The sequence below is a fragment of the Lethenteron reissneri genome, chromosome 58 (assembly GCF_015708825.2).
Source record: "Lethenteron reissneri isolate LAM-NWPU_2019-01 chromosome 58, ASM1570882v1, whole genome shotgun sequence".
In the NCBI taxonomy this organism is placed as follows: Eukaryota; Metazoa; Chordata; class Hyperoartia; order Petromyzontiformes; family Petromyzontidae; genus Lethenteron; species Lethenteron reissneri.
The window spans coordinates 884602-906090 of record NC_083836.1 but is presented as its reverse complement, the minus strand read 5'-3'; the positions used below and the strand labels follow the sequence as shown (position 1 = coordinate 906090).

Here is a 21489-nt window from a genome sequence, read left to right as displayed (position 1 = left end):
CAGCCTCTGGCTTTTATTTATCGGGGAGGCAAGCGGCGACATTCCTACAGGAACTGTTTAAGGACCCCCCCACCCCTGCCCCAACCACGCCCCCCCCCAACACCCAATTCAGAATCTGTATGTATGCCTGAGAAATCCGATGAACTATGAAGCTCTTCCACAGATGTCCAGCCAGCGGCAGGGGCCCCATTTTCCCTCCCGCGAGTTGCGACGTTTTTACTTTGTGCCACGACGCTGCGCTTGGCGATGCGCGCCCGTGCGTTCGTTCAGCGGAAGTCGGTGGGCGGCTTTGTGATGCTGATGCTCGACTCGTTACCCATTAATTCGAGAGTCTGTTAGTATCACTATTATTCAGCCGTCGAGGAAGCCTCTCCACCGAGTGCTCTTCCACCGGTGACAATAATCATGATGATGTGTGCTTGGCTTATGATAATTGGTTTTTTACCCTTTTATCTGGCAACAAAACTGACACCTTTTTTTACAAGGAGTCATGTTTGCATTGACCACAATACCTGCAGTCATAATGCAAACAAAAAATACAACTCTGATAATGTATGCACTGTCCTTGAAATTGGTTGGTCCACACCCGAGACAGCTTTCCTTAGAGCCTAGTATCACATGGTGTTGGACTGCATACATTATCACCCTCAAAGACAAAGATCGCACGTCCCGTGTAGCCTCAAGTGGCTGTTGGGGCGAGTGTTGTTAGCGAGCACCTATGGCGCCGCCTCTGTCTCCCGAGTGGTGAGGGACCGGTTCAGATCATTGCCGCCGCTGGTGTTTTTGGCAGCCACGAGCGGTTGAATCGAACTCGGCTCGCCGGGTTCGTGGCGAAGCTTTGACAGGCTACTGGGGGCAAGTGCCGTTAGTAGCGAGTAGCAGCAGCAGTAGCAGCAGCGCCTGTGGAGGCTACCGGCACTGTGGCACAACACGGGGGGTGGTGGTGGTGGGGTGGGTGGCCAGCACCACGCACGGACGGTGCGAGCAGCCGAGTTCTCACGGCTGCGCCCACGGCCTGGTCGGTGGTCGAGGTCGGGCCGGACACTTCGCGACCCGGACTCAGCCGCGAGACGCGCGTGGCCACACGTCGCGGTGGGCAGTGAGGAGCTCCCGTCGTGACGCCACGCACGGGGCTCACGGAGACGGGGGAGTGAAGGTCGACAGAGTATGGGGGTGATGGGGTGGGGGGGTGGGTGGGGGTCGGGTGATGGGGGTGGGTGACGAAATAAACAATAATCGCCACCACCACCCCCGCCACCATTCCCACCACCACCACCCCCACCACCACCCCCCCCTCCACCACCCCCCCACCACCACCCCCCCACAACCCCCCCTCCACCACCCCCCCTCCACCGGAGGGATCCGGGAAATCGCGTGGCTATTTCGAGCCCTCACCTCCGTGCCAAAAATAGCCACGGCGCGTTGCGGAGGCTGGGGAGGAGGTTCGCTTGAGGAACTGGGGCGGATGAGAGTGGTGGTGGTGGTGCCGCCGCTGCTGCTGCTGCGTTAGAGGGGGTGGGGGGTAGGGAAGGGATGCTGGGAGCTGGGGAGGAGGAGGTTCTGGGGATGATTCGGCAAGGGTCCCCCCCCACCACCACCATCACCTCTGGGTGGGGTTTACCGAGAGGACCCCCGTGGTGGTGGTGGTGGCGGTGTCACAGCGCCGATGCGGGAAGGGCAGGAGACGCGGCAGCAGTGAAAGCGGCTCCGAGATGATGGCGGTGGTGGTGGTGGTGGCGGTGGTGGTGGTGGCGGTGGTGGCTGCCTACGAGTGACGGGTTGGGAAGAGAGCCTTGGGGGCGGCGGAGAGGAGACGCGCGGCGTGGCCGCTGGAAGGGGGTCGTGGGAGCATCCCTCGAGTGACGCGGCATGGCTTGGAAGGTTGGTTCGGGGGGGCGGCCCCCCCAGTCCCCCCCAGTCCCCCCACACACACAAACGGGGGGGGGGGCGAGGGGGTTGAGGGGTAGCCGCGCGTTCTAACGCAGTCTGCGCGCTTGCTGCTTCCGCAACACCGCCACGCGATTGCGTTCGAGCTCGGTGTGTCGCGCTGTATGCTTGGAGGGGGCTTTTTGATGGAATTCATAAACCACGTGTCAAGATGTGGGGGGGGGGGGGGGGGGCTGGAGCGGTGGCGCAGCGGTTAGCGGCGCTCCGCTCCGAGCCACGGCTGACACGAGCGAGCGCGGTTGGTAGAGATTCTGGACGCTGCGTCGATCTCCATCCTCCCCCCCCACCCCCCTTCCCGCGACCACGTGGCCCGCACTCATCCGCAGCACTGATGGACCAGCGCGGTGAAGTATGGGCGAAAACAAGCCCCCGCCCTGTGGTGAGGAGGCTTTCATCCATCCAGCAGTGGGTCGAGGCGGAGCCGTGCGAGCAGCGCGAGATTGGGGGCTGCGTGTGTCTGTGTCGGTGGCTGTGCTATTGGTGGTTGTGTAGATGGACGTCGCTTCACTGCTGTGTTCAGCTGCCGCAGTCACCTGCCGCGTGACGTTCGCTTCAGCATGATCAATGCATTGTGCGGACACACTGCGCACGGCATGGCTATCCACTGCTGGATGAGAGCCTGCCCACGCCCGCACGGCTGGTGGTGGGTGGTGGGGGGTATTTAACCATACTTCACCACGCTGGTCGGTGCGGGTTGGTGATCTCACGGAGCATCGACGCGGGAGCGTAGAAGTACAGCGCAACAATGGATTTCCCCGGCATTGCCCACACCAGGTCGCGTCGCAGCAGTCCATAGCAACCTCCAAGCGCTGTTTTGTGTTTCGGAGTTCGCTGTCCTTACCCCGGCACCTCCCGTTAACAGGGTTGGCTACGTACGGTGCGAAAGAAGTGCAACGTGCACACGCATCGTGGCCATACCCAGCGTGACACTCTTGCAGGCTGCAGCTGGCCGCGCATGCGACTCCAAACTACAGGGAGGGACTTCATTTGGCATGCCTCGTCCATCGTGTGAGCACGTGCGGCACGCGTACCATGAGAGGATTATCGTGTGCTATGAAGAAGGGTCGTTTCCCGAAACGTCGACTTTAATTATATATATTTTTTAAACATTTGCCGCCAGTGTTTCATTATTAATTTATGTGTGTGCACGTATCACCACTGCCAATGCGAGCATCGCCAAATCATTTGTCTAGAATTACAGTATCAACGATTTTGCTTTTCTTATTTTCCTAGTGGTAGTGCCTTACGCCGACAATCCCCTAGCAGCGTTTCGGAAGGGAAAACAGAAAATATCTCGCGAGAAGTTGCAAGTCCACCGCGTCCACTCCATCACAGGGATTTGCCCATAACAGGTCATCTGTATTCCAGTGGGCAGACCTGACGACATTGCGTGTTGCCCCCCACGTGCTCGGCTGTACCGCGTTCCTCCGAGTGGACGGGCGCTCCGCAGAGTCAGACGCTCACCGCAGCCGGAGCCTCTCCGTGTCAGTGGCGAACACAAAAGTGTGGTCACTGACACACGCACGAACACACCTTTACCCGCATTGACGAGACGCACCTTTAACTTTTGCTGTAACAAAAAATTGGTGTTTTAAAAATAAGTGTCACCTTATCTGGAGAATACGGTAGGATGGATGTTTTGTGTGTGGGAGGGGAGTGGTGGCGCAGCAGTTAGTGCGTTGTGCTCCGTTCCCGGCAAAGACTTTGAGAGTTCCGATTCTCGCTCACGACCACCAACGCCCGTGACGATTAACTGAACCGGTTCTAGGCCACCCCTAGGTCGACTCAGTGCCAAATGCGTACCTGGTGCGATGTGTAAACAATTGCGACTCAGGAGACAAAGGCGGCCGAGCGAGGTGCTGGCAAACCATCATCACCTCGTGTGCCGTGCCGGCCTTCATAGGTGCTGCTCGCTAACAACACTTGCCCCAACAGTCTGTTGAGGTTACACGGGGGTTCTTTGTGTTTAATATGTGGCGCACGTGCTCTCAGTGAGCACTGCATTCAACGAGCACGAAGGACACAGCAGGAGCTGTCAGTGTCGCTGATGTCGAGTGAATTGATGTGGAATGTACTGTCGGTTTTGCAGATTTGTTTTCAATCATGAAGTAAGTCCTTTCCAATCCAAGCCACGTCGTTTTTTCGCCATCTGGCGCGCATTGCACCGTAGAAGTACAGTATAACAACGAGTCTTGCTGATGTTTAAGTTAAATTAGCTTGAAGAATTCAAGTTGCTGGAGAAGTTCATGATATTGTCCTTGTTACGTTTTATGCTGCGGACAGTCGCTTCACCCATCCCGTAACTTGCAGCAAGACCCATAGTAGAGGTGTTTTGGTTTAGATCGCGTAAATATAAACGTGTCGTGAAACCCGCCACCACCCGACACAGCCAGTCAGTAAGGTTTGGCAGGTAAACGTGGGTACTGCCGTACACCGCAGTCACCCTTTTCCGCCAGCAGCCAGCGCTATGCCACTACACGAGTACAGCACTAACCAGTGTGTTGGAGAGCAAATCCACAACATTTACAATCTGAGTACGACGTTTCCGCAGTAATTACAACGAGCATCATCAGGCGGACAGCCAGATATGCAGCAAGATGTTTTATGGAAATGCCATCTTCCAATTTCCGCATAATATCCAGTGTCTGATTTAAAGTGAAAACAACGCGCTTCCCTTTCTCAGCCATCGCACAATTGTGTAAATTAAAACTCACAAAATAAATGATCGGATAAATCACTCAAAATGAAGCACAACTGACGATCTTCATTGTTACTCTTTCGATTTAGAACGAAGCCTAACCATCGACTGATTGATGCGCGTGCTCAGTGATAACACTTTCCTGCTCCCGCGCAGAAGACTCGGCCCACTAAGTGGACAGCAGCAGAGCCACGCCAAGAGCAATCAAACTCCGCCCACTGTTGTATGCAACTACTATACTGTAGAGGCGATCACGTGGATTTAGGATGAACCAGAGCACATATTTGTTCAGTTTAGGCACCCGACTTGTAATCAACATATCCAATAATAACAATGTATAGCTGTCTTTAGATTATTAATTTGGGCTTTAAGGAAAATCCCTAAGTTATTAATTTACTTTCCAATCTAATAAACCGCACACGGATAATCGAGATAGTATACCGTGGTTTCTCTGTGTGAGTGTGCCACTGTGTGAGTTTATGGGTCTCTGTGTAAGCCTATGAGTCTCTATGTGAGCCTATGGGTCTGGGTGGGTGTATGGGTCTCTGGGTGAGTCTATGGGTCTCTGCGTGTGTCTCTGTGTTGGGGCAGCAGTAGTTCAGCGGTGAGTGTGCTGCTCTACGGAACGTGCGGGAGGCGATTTTACTTTTGAGGACAAGGCCGACACGCCACGTTCACATTTAAATACGAGTCAGGCCACCGTATTCACGCAGCCAGATCAAATTAGGCCAATGAAGCGGATTCTGTGAGGCGCAGGACAGAAACGACGCTCATTACATGGCGGTGAGGTCGCCGGAGTCAAACTGGGAAAGTCGAGCCCCCCCCCCAGCCGCCCCCCCCTCCCCTCACCCCCCTGGTGAGCGAGGCCTGACCGAGGGCCCCAATGGGGGTGGTGAGTGGGACTTTTTTATAATTAAAATTTTTATTTTACCAGGTAAGGCCCCACTGAGCTATCGAGCTCCTGTTCAGGAGCGACCTGGATATCACCAACGATCGCTCAACGAAGTGGCTTCATGTCACCACGGTGGACATTTGTAGCAGTAGCCAAGAGCTGTTCTCCTGACCAGGTATCGGCAACCAAAATAACAAGAAGAGCCGATTTCTTTCGAATTCAGTAATAAAAATATTTCAAGAGCAGGGTCGGGATCGAACCCACGACCTCCTGCATACCCGGCAAGGCGGTTCACATCTCACAACCGTGGCACCCCGATATATTATGTTTAAATCACCCACAGTAATAACCAGGGTGGCCGCTGCATTCGAACCGTGAACCTTTACAATGCTACCGCTGGGCCACGTCTCGCCGCACAAAGCGCGCCATGACTAAACACACGAGTATCCTTTTCTAATCACATAGGGGTGACACGTGGTTTAACATCCTCCCTTGCCTATGCTGTTTCCGGCAGTTCACCAGCAGTGGCTCAAGCAAGCCCGACCCTGCTGATGAGACACTGAATGTCAAAACCGGCGCAGAACTTGCTTGTATTAAACCGGTGCTGCTGATGGGATCCACTTCCACAATGCCGTGTGGCTGATGGAATGCGTAAATAAATCACTCATATGTGGAGGAGGCATCATATCAGTTGATATCACTTTGTTATGGCCCTCCTGTATCATCGCCTTTCATCCATGTCATTGACGACACGGGTGAATGAGACGAAGGGAATGTTATCTGTTTAGTCAATAGCATTCTGGACGAGGACGGCTTCACGATCGCGTCTCGTGTTGTAAGCATCGCCTTACATCGCCCTGAAAGAAACGAACCCGATTTTTTTGTTTTACATACGAAATATTGTTAATTAGCCGAATGCAATTACAGGCTTCTCACGACTTAGGCTTGTTAATCCACAAAAGTGTCACTGTCGCGAGAGATTAGGCCGACTGCTGAAAGCAGGTGGAGGGAGTGGGGGGAGGTGAGTGAGGGTAGGTGAGGGTAGGTGAGTGAAGGTGAGTGAAGGTGATTCAGTAAGTGAAGGTGAGTGAGTGAGGGTAGGTGAGTGTAGGTGAGTGAGTGGAGGCGATTGAGTGAGTGAGTGGAGGTGAGTGAGTGGAGGCGATTGAGTGAGTGAGTGGAGGTGAGTGGAGGTGAGTGGAGTGAGTGTAGGTGAGTGTAGGTGAGTGAGTGTAGGTGATTGAGTGAGTGTAGGTGAGTGCAGGTGAGTGAGTGTAGGTGAGTGAGTGTAGGTGAGTGAGTGTAGGTGAGTGAGTGTAGGTGAGTGAGTGGAGGCGATTGAGTGAGTGAGTGGAGGTGAGTGGAGGTGAGTGAGTGAGTGTAGGTGAGTGTAGGTGAGTGTAGGTGAGTGCAGGTGAGTGAGTGTAGGTGAGTGAGTGCAGGTGAGTGAGTGTAGGTGAGTGAGTGTAGGTGAGTGAGTGTAGGTGAGTGAGTGTAGGTGAGTGAGTGTAGGTGAGTGAGTGGAGGCGATTGAGTGAGTGAGTGGAGGTGAGTGGAGGTGAGTGAGTGAGTGTAGATGAGTGTAGGTGAGTGAGTGAGTGTAGGTGAGTGAGTGAAGGTGAGTGAGTGTAGGTGATTGAGTGAGTGTAGGTGAGTGCAGGTGAGTGAGTGTAGGTTAGTGAGTGTAGGTGAGTGAGTGAGTGTAGGTGAGTGAGTGAGTGTAGGTGAGTGAGTGTAGGTGAGTGAGTGTAGGTGAGTGAGTGTAGGTGATTGAGTGTAGGTGAGTGAGTGAGTTAGGGTAGGTGAGTGTAGGTGAGTGAGTGGAGGCGATTGAGTGAGTGAGTGGAGGTGAGTGATTGAGTGGAGGTGAGTGGAGGTGAGTGAGTGAGTGAAGGTGAGTGAGTGTAGGTGATTGAGTGAGTGTAGGTGAGTGAGTGAGTGTAGGTGAGTGAGTGAGTGTAGGTGAGTGAGTGAGTGTAGGTGAGTGAGTGAGTGTAGGTGAGTGAGTGAGTGTAGGTGAGTGAGTGAGTGTAGGTGAGTGAGTGTAGGTGATTGAGTGAGTGTAGGTGAGTGAGTGAGTGTAGTTTGGTGAGTGAGTGAGTGTAGTTTGGTGAGTGAGTGAGTGTAGGTGAGTGAGTGAGTGAGGGTAGGTGAGTGAGTGGTTACGTCCGTGATGGGCTGCAGGGTGGCGCCTGCGGGAACTCCGGCGCCCCGCAGCAAGCGGGGCTGGGCTCGAGTCCCGACTCGGGACGCGTGTCTGCGTGCAGTCCCGTCAATGTTCTTCCCCCTGCTTCTGTTTGGGGTTTCTCCGGATTCTATCTCCGCTTCCCCCTCCCCCGTAGGTGAAGATCAGATACAGTGGGGGTGGTCCTGGCCCAGACATCGCGAACGATAACACAAAAACGTACCATAATAGGTTTTTTGTGGGTTAGATCGCGTAACTATATAAATGTGTCGTTAAACCCGCCACCACCCGACACAGCCAACTAGTAAGGTTTGTCACGTAAACAGAACGTGGCCAATTTGTTACTCGTACAGCACACCAGTGTATAATAATAATGATAACAACGATACGAATATATGTTAATTATGCGAGGAGTTTAGGCAATCGGATTTGTTGAGAAAAAAAGAAAAATTGCCCAATGGCCCAGTGAAGCCTGGGCACCTCTCAGTGTGAGCCTTAGTGGGGTCAAGGCACCTCTCGTGAGTGGCAGATCCACAGCAGGAGGGGAAGAGAACACGCAGGATTTTATTTATTTCGTAAATTATTGTAGGGCACTCTTTAAAAGGCTCGTGATTCCCCCTAGGGGGCGACATCTATATCCGCCTCTGCCCCTCGTTCCACGCGCTCACACGAGACGCTTCACGCGTGCGCTGCCCCCCCGCCCCCACGGGATACCGAACGACCATCGTAGTGATGTAAAAACTTCTGCCGCGGTCTATTTTCACTTTATTCATTTTTCTCCCGGAATACAAAACAGGCGCTCGCGACGACGACGACGCTGCCGCTGCGTGCGTCCGATGGTGCGCACGGCTAACCGGTGCCCGCTCTTCCTCTCTCCACCTCCTCCCCCTCCTCCCCCTCCTCGTCACAGACGAGCGTGCGAGAGGGTTTCCTGATGAAGCAGACGAGTTCGTTCCAGCGGTGGAAGCGGCGCTACTTCAAGCTGCGCGGACGCACCCTCTACTATGCCAAGGACGCCAAGGCGAGTGCCCGACCCCCCACCCACACCAAGGGTAATGCACCAAGGGTAGTGCACCACTCACACCAAGAGTAGTGCACCATTCACACCAAGAGTAGTGCACCACCTGCACCAAGAGTAGTGCACCACCTGCACCAAGAGTAGTGCACCACTCACACCAAGAGTAGTGCACCACCCACACCAAGAGTAGTGCACCACCCACACCAAGAGTAGTGCACCACCTGCACCAAGAGTAGTGCACCACCTGCACCAAGAGTAGTGCACCACTCACCAAGAGTAGTGACACTCACACCAAGAGTAGTGCACCACCCACACCAAGAGTAGTGCACCACCCACACCAAGGGTAGTGCACCACCCGCACCAAGGGTAGTGCACCACCCGCGCCAAGGGTAGTGCACCACTTGCACCAAGAGTAGTGCACCACTCACACCAAGAGTAGTGCACCACTCGCACCAAGGGTAGTGCACCACTCACACCAAGAGTAGTGCACCACCCACACCAAGAGTAGTGCACCACCCGCACCAAGAGTAGTGCACCACCTGCACCAAGGGTAGTGCACCACTCACACCAAGGGTAGTGCACCACCCGCACCAAGGGTAGTGCACCACTCACACCAAGAGTAGTGCACCACTCGCACCAAGGGTAGTGCACCACTCACACCAAGAGTAGTGCACCACTCGCACCAATAGTAGTGCACCACCCGCACCAAGGGTAGTGCACCACTCACACCAAGAGTAGTGCACCACTCGCACCAAGGGTAGTGCACCACTTACACCAAGAGTAGTGCACCACTCGCACCAAGAGTAGTGCACCACCCACACCAAGGGTAGTGCACCACCCACACCAAGAGTAGTGCACCACTCACACCAAGAGTAGTGCACCACCCACACCAAGAGTAGTGCACCACCCGCACCAAGAGTAGTGCACCACCTGCACCAAGGGTAGTGCACCACTCACACCAAGGGTAGTGCACCACCCGCACCAAGGGTAGTGCACCACTCACACCAAGAGTAGTGCACCACTCGCACCAATAGTAGTGCACCACCCGTACCAAGGGTAGTGCACCACTCACACCAAGAGTAGTGCACCACTCGCACCAAAGGTAGTGCACCACTCACACCAAGAGTAGTGCACCACTCGCAGCAAGAGTAGTGCACCACCCACACCAAGGGTAGTGCACCACCCACACCAAGAGTAGTGCACCACTCACACCAAGAGTAGTGAACCACCCGCACTAAGAGTAGTGCACCACCGCACCAAGAGTAGTGCACCACTCACACCAAGAGTAGTGTACCACTCACACCAAGAGTAGTGTACCACTCACACCAAGAGTAGTGCACCACTCGCACCAAGAGTAGTGCACCACTCACACCAAGAGTAGTGCACCACTCACACCAAGAGTAGTGCACCACTCGCACCAAGGGTAGTGCACCACTCACACCAAGGGTAGTGCACCACTCACACCAAGAGTAGTGCACCACTCGCACCAAGGGTAGTGCACCACTCACACCAAGGGTAGTGCACCACTCACACCAAGAGTAGTGCACCACTCGCACCAAGGGTAGTGCACCACTCGCACCAAGAGTAGTGCACCACTCGCACCAAGGGTAGTGCACCACTCACACCAAGAGTAGTGCACCACTCGCACCAAGGGTAGTGCACCACTCACACCAAGGGTAGTGCACCACTCACACCAAGAGTAGTGCACCACTCGCACCAAGGGTAGTGCACCACTCACACCAAGGGTAGTGCACCACTCACACCAAGAGTAGTGCACCACTCGCACCAAGGGTAGTGCACCACTCACACCAAGAGTAGTGCACCACTCACACCAAGAGTAGTGCACCACTCACACCAAGGGTAGTGCACCACTCACACCAAGAGTAGTGCACCACTCACACCAAGAGTAGTGCATCACTCACACCAAGGGTAGTGCACCACTCACACCAAGGGTAGTGCACCACTCACACCAAGAGTAGTGCACCACTCGCACCAAGGGTAGTGCACCACTCACACCAAGAGTAGTGCACCACTCGCACCAAGGGTAGTGCACCACTCACACCAAGGGTAGTGCACCACCTGCACCAAGGGTAGTGCATCACTCACACCAAGGGTAGTGCACCACTCACACCAAGAGTAGTGCACCACCCACAGCAAGGGTAGTGCACCGCTCACGTGCAGGCAGGAAGCGACGACTCGCACCCTGTCTGTGCCTCGCGTGCACGTGAACGGCGTGTCGTGTGTGCAGTGCTCTCAGCCTTGTCGACACCACCAACTCAAAGGAGTTGCAAGCGTCACTCGCTCTCTGTCAGCAGCTGTCTCTGAAGGGAGGGCCACATGATTCAGCACTTTGAAGTTGATGGTCTGAATAATAATAATACGGTACAAACACACGGCAAGTACACACGTAGGCTACGTACACACACACGCACGTACTCACACGTACTCACACGTACACACACACGCATGTACGCGCACGTACACACACGCGCACGTACACACACGCGCACGTACACACGTACACACACACACGCATGTACACACACACGCATGTACACACACATAACCTCTGCATGCACAGCTAGTTACAACCCACTGTGGGGGGGGGGGGGGCCCGAGGCATGGATGATTATCATTGTTGGGCTCCCCCTTCTCCACGTGTCCACTCCGAGTGAGGCGACACGAGAGATATGGACCGGTGACAGAGACGGAGCGAACACAGACTGATGTCTCACCACGAGACGAGGTGGGAGCACGTGGACAGATGAGGCGGGAATTGAGTGAAGCGAGCGAGGTGAAAACGGAGATACAAAGACGGCAGTGAGACGAGGAGAGACGAGAGAGATGAATTTGGTTTATTTGGCATCGAAATTCGAGCTGATGTTGCGATAAATATGGTTGCTCTCTCACGAGTACGGACCCCCCCCCCCTCCCCTTGAGCTACCTGGGGGCCTCCACTTCTGCTTGGTTCGCTGGCGCCTCGCGTGCCACCACTGAGCAGCGGCCGCCAGGGACTCGGCTTCAACGCAGCATCATCATCATCAGCAGCACAATCATCATCATTAGCAGCACAATCATCATCAGCAGCAGCACAATCATCAGCACCACCGTCATCATCACCACCATCATCAGCAGCACAATCATCATCATCTCCATCAGCAGCAGCATCATCACCATCACCACCATAATCATCGTCATCACCATCACCATCAACACCACCACAATCATCATCATCACAACCACTATCATCATCACAACCACCACCATCATCATCACCATCATCATCATTACCATTATCATCATCATCACCATTATCATCATCACCATTATCATCATCACCATTATCATCATCACAACCAACACCATCATCACCATTATCATCATCATCATCTCCAACACCACCATCACCATCCTCACCACGTTAACCAGGGACACCCCCCCCCCTCTCTCCGCTCGTGACAGTCGATCATCTTTGACGAGGTCAGCCTCACGGACGCCAGCGTCGCCGAGTGCAGCACCAAGAACGCCAACAACAACTTCACGGTCAGTGCAGCGCGGACACACACACGGGCACACCTCGCTCCCCTACCTCTCATCTCTCATCCCACTCCACTCCACACACTCCCCTACCTCTCATCTCTCATCCCACTCCACTCCACACACTCCCCTACCTCTCATCTCTCATCCCACTCCACTCCACGCACTCCCCTACCTCTCATCTCTCATCCCACTCCACTCCACACACTCCCCTACCTCTCATCTCTCATCCCACTCTACTCCACACACTCCCCTACCTCTCATCTCTCATCCCACTCTACTCCACACACTCCCCTACCTCTCCTCTCTCATCCCACTCCACTCCACACACTCCCCTACCTCTCATCTCTCATCCCACTCTACTCCACACACTCCCCTACCTCTCATCTCTCATCCCACTCCACTCCACACACTCCCCTACCTCTCATCTCTCATCCCACTCCACTCCCCTCCACGCACTCTCCTACCTCTCCCCTCTCATCTCACTCCACTCCCCTCCACGCACTCCCCTACCTCTCCCCTCTCATCTCACTCTACTCCCGGGTCTCTATGTGAGTCTATAAGTCTCTATGTGAGTCTACGGTGGTGGCGGTGGCGGTGGTGGTGGTGGCGGCGGCGGCGGTGGCGGCGGTGGTGATGGCGGCGGTGGTGGTGGTGGTGGTGGTGGGTGGTGGCGGCGGTAATGTGGCGGTGGTGGTGGCGGTGGTGGTGGCGGTGGCGGCAGTGGTGGCGGCGGTAGTGGCGGTGGTGGTGGCGGTGGTGGTCCAGGGCCCTCCTCCAGGAGGGCCGCGGAGCTGTGGCGCCAGCGCAGGTCGATCCAGAGACAATGACGATGCAGTTACCTTTTGTTTCGCACATTAATATTTTACTCATGGTATTTCATATTTCAAAGAAATGAAGTTAGGTAAGCTTCCGTGACAAACCTACTCTAACATCTAAAACATCTAAATGCCCCCCTCCCCCCACCACTTACACAAATAAATAATGTTTATTTTTATGTTCCAGTAAGAGGAATAGTTTCTGTATGACTGCCATTTAGAGTGAAAAGTTGAATGCGTCTTGTCACCCTCCTGGGGGTGTGGTGGGGTGGGGGCCGACGCAGCGCCCGGCCCGCGTCTCCTCCGCCCGTCCGCTTCCATCTCCGCCACGTTCCCCGAGGGGCACTTCGGGTGACCGCACGACCCCCCCCCCGCCACGCACCAGGATGGGCCGTCAGGTTGCGGAGCTCAGAAGCATTCGCCGTGGGGAGGGGGGCGGTGGCGGCGGTGGCGAGCAAATGGAAAAGACGGGGAACAAATCCACTCCGGCCTCCCTCGGCGGTTTTAAATTATAAAACAGACTGCGGACAAACAGCGGCGGCGGAAAGAGAGAGAGAGGAAATGTTTATGCCGCGACAGAAATAGCCACGGGCGCTTGGGACGCCTTGGTTAAGGGGGGGGAGGGGGTGATGGTGGAGGGGGGGGGTGACGATGACGTCGCCGATGTGCGGAGTGAGCGCGTGGGCGGTGTAGGAGCCGTGGCCTCGTGTGGCCGCCCAGGCTCGCTGGGTTCTGGCCGAGCGGACCTCTGCCGCGTGGGCGACACGACCAAACGTCGCACGGTGTAGCTCGCAGCAACAACAACAACTAAACGCGCCCCAAGGCACCCGCATTGTTGTTGGACAGAGATCGTCCCAGCGCCAGAGGCAGTGCGAGTGCGACCGGGATCGGGGTTAGCGGCAAAGGAGCCCGCACCCTGCCGGGATGACTTGGCAGGACCCTCCTCAGAGTCCTGAGACTCGGTCAGGCCTCCCTCGGTGAACAAGCAGAGCGATAATGAAGATGTAATATAATGAAGGCAATCGTATAATTACAATATTTCTGAATATTGTTGTTATTCGTAAGGTATGTTTTTTTGGGGCGATGCCACGTAATAATGTGGCCACATTTGCGTTGCTACATCACGGGACCTGCCTTGCCAGTATCAAAATATAAGAAGAGGTTTCACCCTTTTCTGGCAGTAAAAACACACCTCTGGTGTGGACCAATCCGTTTAAAAGACAATGCATCTCCTACCAGAGCATGGTTTACCACAGTGTGTGTGGTTAATGCAGTGACGTGACACCTTGCAAAAGGTTTCTGTTTGGACTTTTAACATCTTAACAGCGTACGCCTTTTGGCGTCCTCTGGTCGAGCACCAATTGGGTCGAGGCTCAACAGAAAGCCAGTCCCTTGGTGTGGACCAATCAATTTCAAGGACAATGCATATATTATCATAGTGTGTTTTTTGTTTGAATTTTGACTGCAAGTATTGTGGTTAATGCAGACACGAATCCTTGTAAAAAGGTTTCAGTTTTGTTGCCAGAAAAAAGGGGAAAACCCCTATTATTATTATCTTAACAGCTGTGTTGTTGCCAGAAAGGGTAAACGCTATTCTTACACATTTGTGTTGTAACTCCCCCCACATCACCAAATCCAGCCATACAGATTAAATTGTCACGCACACAAGCGTTTGACGATGCACCACCCACTAACTGCAGCGTGGGTTTAGCTCGCCCACCGACAAGTGGCATAAATGACTCACATTTAGACTTAGCACCTGCGGTGTTTAACGCATTGAGTCCATTTCGATTATTTTGCAGCGGCGAAAAATGTCCAAATGTTGGGGCCACTTTGTTGCGCTCTCATTTGTGGTGGCCAGGTGGTCGCTTCTGAGCAAATACGTCAATACCTCAGTGGGCTTTGCCTGGCAGGATGGGCGTGGTTGAGTGTTGTATTTGTTTGTGTTTGGGTGACGTGTTACCTTACCTGTGCACTACCATCGTGTTTGTTGTACTGCTTGTGGTTGTGTCGCTCTCACCCGCCCCTACTGGACATCTGCGCAAAAGAGCTTTGCAGCTCATCGGATTCCTCCAGTATCAATACAGACTCTGAGATCATCATGATCATCATCATCATCATCAGCAGCAGCAGCAGCCATGGTCGATCCACTGCTGGATGAAGGCCCCCCAAGCCCGCCGCCAAGCTCTTTAACAAACCGACCACACACGGCCCTCTACTGAATCTGGTTTCCACTCGCCTCGTCCCGCACTCATTTTGGAATCGTGATTTTTATTTATCCTGCAAAGCTCTTTTTCACTCATGTCCAGTATCTTATTTTCTGCATCCTTAAAAAAGTTAGTGATTTTCTAAACGGTATTATATAGTTTTTGGGGGTTAGATCGTGGTATGATTGTACTTCATATATGATAGGGAGTTGTTTAATTGTGCTATGTGTATTCATAGATACACAAAAAATTGCACATCGGACCCTTGGTCCGGAATGTAACCAACGATTATATAATCATTTCTCTGGGAAAATCCGTCTCGACTTACGGCACCTTTTCTAGGAACGTGCCCTGACGCATGTAATCTTCATTTGTAACGGAAGTACAAAAAGACAAAGATCTCCGTATAGCCTTAACAGACTGTAGGGGCAAGTGCTGTTAGGCGAGTAGCACCTATGAAGTCCGGCACGGCACACGGGGGGGGGGGGGTGACCAACATCACTTCCCGACCACCTTTGTCTCCCCAGTGCTGATGTTTACACACCGCACCAGTTGCTCATTTGAGGCCGAGTCGACCTCGGGGAGGCCCCAGGACCAGTTCAGATAATCGTCATCGGTGTTGGCCGTGAGCGGGAATCGAACCCTGGTCGTCAGCTTCGCAGCGCAGCGCTGACCGCGACACTTCCCAGCGGAGCTCAAACAAGCGACGGGATCGCAACTCGACATTAATTGCGTGGCGTAAATTCAAATAAATAAATAACTAGAGACCCACACGCACGCGCGACAAAATAATCGCACGCAAAAGAAAACCTCTGGGGACAATAGCCGCGATGGTCGTCAGCAAGTGGGAGACGACGGCGAGAGTGTTGCGGGCACACACAGAGTGCCCCCGTGGGGAGAGAGGGCTATCAACACCCCCACCACCCACCCCCACCACCCCCACCCCCACCACCCCCACCCCCACCACCACCACCACCCCCACCACCACCCCCACCCCCACCACCACCCGCACCACCACCACCACCCCCACCCACCCCCACCACCCCCACCCACCCCCACCACCCCCACCCCCACCACCACCCCCACCCACCACCACCCCCACACTTCGCTTCACCGCGCCGCGCGCCGTGCCGGCTTCCTGCGATTGTCGGACGCAGAAATCGCGGAGTGACGGAGCGAGGGCCCCCTTCCTGCTTCCCACCTTTGTCTCCCCACCACCACCACCCTCTTTGTGACGTCACGCCACAGCCTTGACCCTCCCCCGCTTTCCGCAAACACACACAGATCCACACACGCAGATCAACACACACACCGACCCCCCCCCCCCCCCCACACACACACAGATCCCCCCCACACACACACAGATCCACACACACAGACCCCCCCGTTTAGTCGTCCACTCACCGCTGGTGCCACGCGCCTGTTGTTTCTCTAAGGCTGGGGCAGTGTTGATGTTTACACACGGTACCTGCTACGGGTGCCGCGGTGGCTAGGAGATGTGAACTGCCTCGCCTGGTCTACAGGAGGCCGTGGGTTCCATCTCGACCCTGACGCCTGCTGCTGTGTATTTGGAGTTTGCGTGTCTCTCTCTCTCCATGGTCGCGTGGATTTTTCTCCGGGTCCTCCGGTTTCCCCTCTCCACATTTAGAATCCACATCACGCGTTTCGAGTGTTTGGCTGCTCTAAATGTCCACGTGACGATGATCGGCCACTTCGTTGAGCGATCATTGTGTGACCAGGTGGCTTCTGACAAAGGGAGCCACGCAGCCTCGGTGTGGGCCTCTCACACCTGGGCCGAGTGAAAAATTAAAAATAAATAGAAAGTTTGAGCCAAACGAGTCGGGGTGGGCTCCGGGAGTGGTTCAGACACCACCCTCCACTGATGTTCAACTCAGGTGTCCGGGGTGCGTGGTGAGCAACCAGACACACACTCAGACACACAGACACACACAGACACACAGACACACACTCAGGCACACACACAGACACACACTCATGCACACACACAGACACACACTCATGCACACGCTCAGGCACACGCTCAGGCACACACACACTCAGGCACACAGACACACACTCAGGCACACACACAGACACACACTCATGCACACGCTCAGGCACACACTCGGGCACATATACAGAAATACACTCAGACACACCGATACCAATACAAACGTCATCCGCCACTAAGTGGCGGTGACGTCACCATGGTGCATGTGCCAGGCTAGGTGCACTTTGAGGCCGTGTGAAGTGTCCAATGCTCGCTGCTGACAGGAGGCCTCGGGACAGACTCAGAAGGTGCCGTGGGTTGGCTGACTGAGATCACCGGTAGATGCACACCAGCTGTACCCCCCACTGTGCCAACTTGCTGTGTTTTATCCACCCGGCGCGCTCCGCTCGTTGTTGTGAGCGTCGCTCCTCTTCCCTCCGTTGTTGCTCAGAGCGACTGCCTCCAACTGGCCAGTAGTAGCGTCCTTCATGAGCACAAACACACACACAACACAACAAACACACAAACAAACATACACGCAAACACGCAAACACACACACAAACACACACAAACAAGCAAACACCCACAAACACACACACACAACACACACACACAAACACACACAAACAAAAACGAACACAAACACGAACACAAACACACACACAAACACACACACAAACACACACACAAACAAGCAAACACCCACAAACATACACACACAACACACACACACAAACACACACAAACACACAAACACACACACACCATTCACCCTTTCCGGACCCACCCCCCACCCGCCACGAGCCCCCCCCCGCCGCCGCCACGGAGCGAGGTGTGGGCACGAGGGGGGGGGGCTCATTGAGAGACCCGCGCGCGGTGCGAGTGAATTGCCGCTGTCCAGACGCGAGGGCTGCTGCCGCTGCTGCCGCTGCTGCCGCTGCTGCCGCTGCTGCCGCTGGTGCGTGAGCAGCAGAGCCACCCTCCTGCTCAGCTCCTCAGCTCGCCAACACGCCTCTCGCGGCGTCCCCGCAGGTGACCCGCAGGACGTCGCCTGTCCGCCTCGCGCCGCCGTCATCCGTCTCGATACGAGGGCGGTCCACTCGCTCGCTCGCCCTGTGCGCCTCTACTCGCTCGCCCTGTGGGTCTCTACTCGCTCGCTCACCCTGTGTGTCTCTACTCGCTCGCCCTGTGCGCCTCTGCGCCACGGAGAGGGGTCGCGTTGACGGGAACGTCTCTCGGGTGAAACGCCCCCCTCGCCTGCACTCACCTTGTGTTCACCTTGTGTTCACATGCACTCACCTTGTGTTCATCTGCGCTCACCTGCACTCACGGATTGACCTGCGCCTCGCCTGCGATCGTATCCCACAGACCGCGAGAGTGGCCGTGAGCCGTCTTCTCAAGCGCTCTCTCGCCCTCCGTCTCGCCAAGCGAGAGGTGGCTTCGTGGTTGTGGTTGTTGTGGTTGTTGTTGTGGTGGTTTTTATTGTTGTTGTCCACGTCCGACCGATCCGTAACGCTGCTCGCAAAGCTCAGGGAGGGGTGGAGGAGGAGGAGAGGGGGTCACCGAGACGCGCGCGGCTCTGTGCCGGGGACTCGACCTGGGGCTGGGCACGTTCCGTGGCTCGCGGCACGGAGCGTCAGGGGGGTGGGGAGAGGGGGTCTCAGAGCTCAACTACGAGGCTTCTTGTGAGCGGTGCGTGTCACTGCCGTGGCTCGCGGCCCTTCCTCCCGTCTTGCTGCGAGCGCGTGGGCCGCTGTCGCGTGCGAGTCGAGCTGGGGGCAGCTGAGGGGCAGCTGGGGGGGGGGCAGCTGAGTGGGGGGGGGGTCCTCTTGTTCGTGTCTCCTCCCGTCCACCGCGTCGAGTCTCTTCGCGATCTTCTGCACTGGCCACGCCGCTTGCCGCGTTCTCATCTCTGCCACATCCCGAGGAGCGCACTGCGGCGGTGTGCCGCGGGGCATCTGGGGAGATGGGCCGTGGTTTGTTTCTCTTGAAACGTGGATGCGCAGAAGCCCCACGACTTCAGCGGGGGGTGAGAGTGAGAGACTGCGTGACAAGTGGGAGTGGGGGAAGCTCCATTGACTCTGTGTTGTACTCACGGAGCCGCTGGAGACGTTTCATTCCCGTTTGTAGTTGTTAGTGGATGTACTCGCAGCTCGCGGTGTCAGCGTGGCTATTTTTAATGTTCTGCCTAAATGGCGATTCACGTGTGCGTCTAGTGGGCCAAGGTGCTCGCTAACAGCACTTGCCCCGCAAGTCCGTTCAGGCTATACGGGAGATCTTTGTCTTTGCGTGTTGTCGTGGGGTCGCGCGCTGCGCTACGAACCCGGCGACCTCGAGTTCGATTCCCGATCACGGTCAACGTCAGTGACGATTACTTGAACCGGTCCTGGACCTCCCCTAGGTCGACTCAGCCTCAAGTGAGTACCCGGTGCGGTGTGTAAGAAACATGGCCACTGGGGAGACAAAGGCGGTCGGGCGTGTTGCTGGACAACCACTCTCGTCATGTGCCGTGCCGGCCTTCATAGGTGCTGCTCGCAAACAGAACTTGCTCCAACAGCCTCGTGAAGGCTACACGGGGGATCTTTGTCTTTGCATAGTGGGATCGTGGCGGCGTAGCGCTTAGCGCAGCGCTACGAACCCGGCGAGCCCGAGTTCGATCCCCGCTCGTGGTCAACGTCGGCGATGAATATCTGAACCGGTCCTAGGTCCTCCCCTTGGGTTAACTCGGCCTTAAACGAGTGCCTGGCGCGATGCTGTTGGCCACCCACCCCCTCGTGTGCCGTGCCGGCTTTCTTAGGTGCCCACTCACGGCACTGTGCCCCACTGGGCTGGCAAAGTCGACACGGGGGGGTGGGGGGGGTGGGGGTGGGGGGATCTTTGCTGTTGTTTGTTGTACAGTGCGCTCCATTCTCGGGCTCCTGTCGAATGAATGTTTCATGCATAATACCGGGGGGGTTGTTGGGTTATATTTACGCGATCTAACCCCCAAAAAACCGTGTGTTATGGATGATGTCCGTCGCGAAAGCGTCCTTCGCGTTAAACAGGGAGCGATTGCAAATGTTGTCGATTTGCTCTCCAACACACCGGTGTGCTGTGCTAGTAACACAAAGCTTACTAATTGGCTGTGTCGGGTGGTGGCGGGTTTAACGACACATTTATATTCACGCGATGTAACCCAACAAAACAACTTCTATCAGGGAGTTGTTTGTTGACCGTGAGTCGTTTTGGCCGCGTCAAATTACAAGCGAAGCCCCTGACATTTGCTAACCACGTTGATAAAAACAAGTGTCAACGTGAATGTGCCTCGAAGATATCTGGCATTATTCATTCGTCAAATTACCATTACCGAAATCTACGTCGGTGTTTCGTACCGCCGCGTAATAAATTAACGCAATTACCGCTGCCCTGAATGGACTGCGCCGCTAGACTGTGGTGCCGACTCTGAGACGAAATATCCTCCGCAAATCTGTTTCATTAACCATATTAAAAAAAAAAACTCACTTGTAAATGCAATTGCGAAATGTGTGAGCACCGAAATATAGTAACATCGGAGATATACATCGTCATCATCGTCAGCCATGGGCAATCCACTGCTGGATGAAGGCCTCCTACCCAAGCCAGCGCCACGTCTCACGATCCTGTGATTCGTAAACGACCCAAGTCCAACAACGTCACTCCGATCGATCTCAGAGCTCCGTCTTGTCGGTGAACGTCAGCCAGATCAATTCCATTCCTCGCTTACGTGAACCCATAACAATCATCATGATGACGATGATCATCTAAGGGACAGTCCTTTGTGAATCCCCTGCTGGATTAAGGCCTCGGCACGCCCTATCAGAGAAGGGGGTGCTCTGTGCGTACATACGTATGTTGAACAGTTCCTAAGAAATTACTTTTCAATCGAGATGATGTCAAAGTGCGTAGATCCGGTGGCTTTCTAATAGCGGAGGGAGGCGCGTTCCAGACGGCCGCAGAAGCGTTTGACCTGTACTTGGCCGCGCCGGTCGTCGCTCGCCACGGATGGCGAGTGGCCAAGACGTGGACTCGAACTCGGGGTGGCCCGAACCGAGTGTTTCAACGTCCGCGCCAACGCTCCTACCAAGCAAACGCTCGCTCACACTCGCACGCTCCGTCGCTCGCACGCTCAGCGGCACGGACACCGCGGCTCCTTCCCACGGCACGGCCAGCTCGACCTC

At 55.1% G+C, this 21489-nt stretch overlaps 1 protein-coding gene across 1 annotated transcript in view; it reads left to right on the top strand.

The window, feature by feature from the left end:
- The window catches only part of LOC133357639 (diacylglycerol kinase delta-like), a 75917-nt gene that overhangs the window by 11177 nt on the left and 43251 nt on the right, over positions 1 to 21489 (top strand). Inside the window, exons 2-3 of the mRNA XM_061575704.1 lie at positions 8633 to 8743; positions 12203 to 12283. Of these exons, the coding sequence (XP_061431688.1) occupies positions 8633 to 8743; positions 12203 to 12283 (192 nt within the window). The remainder of the gene's footprint in view (positions 1 to 8632; positions 8744 to 12202; positions 12284 to 21489) is intronic.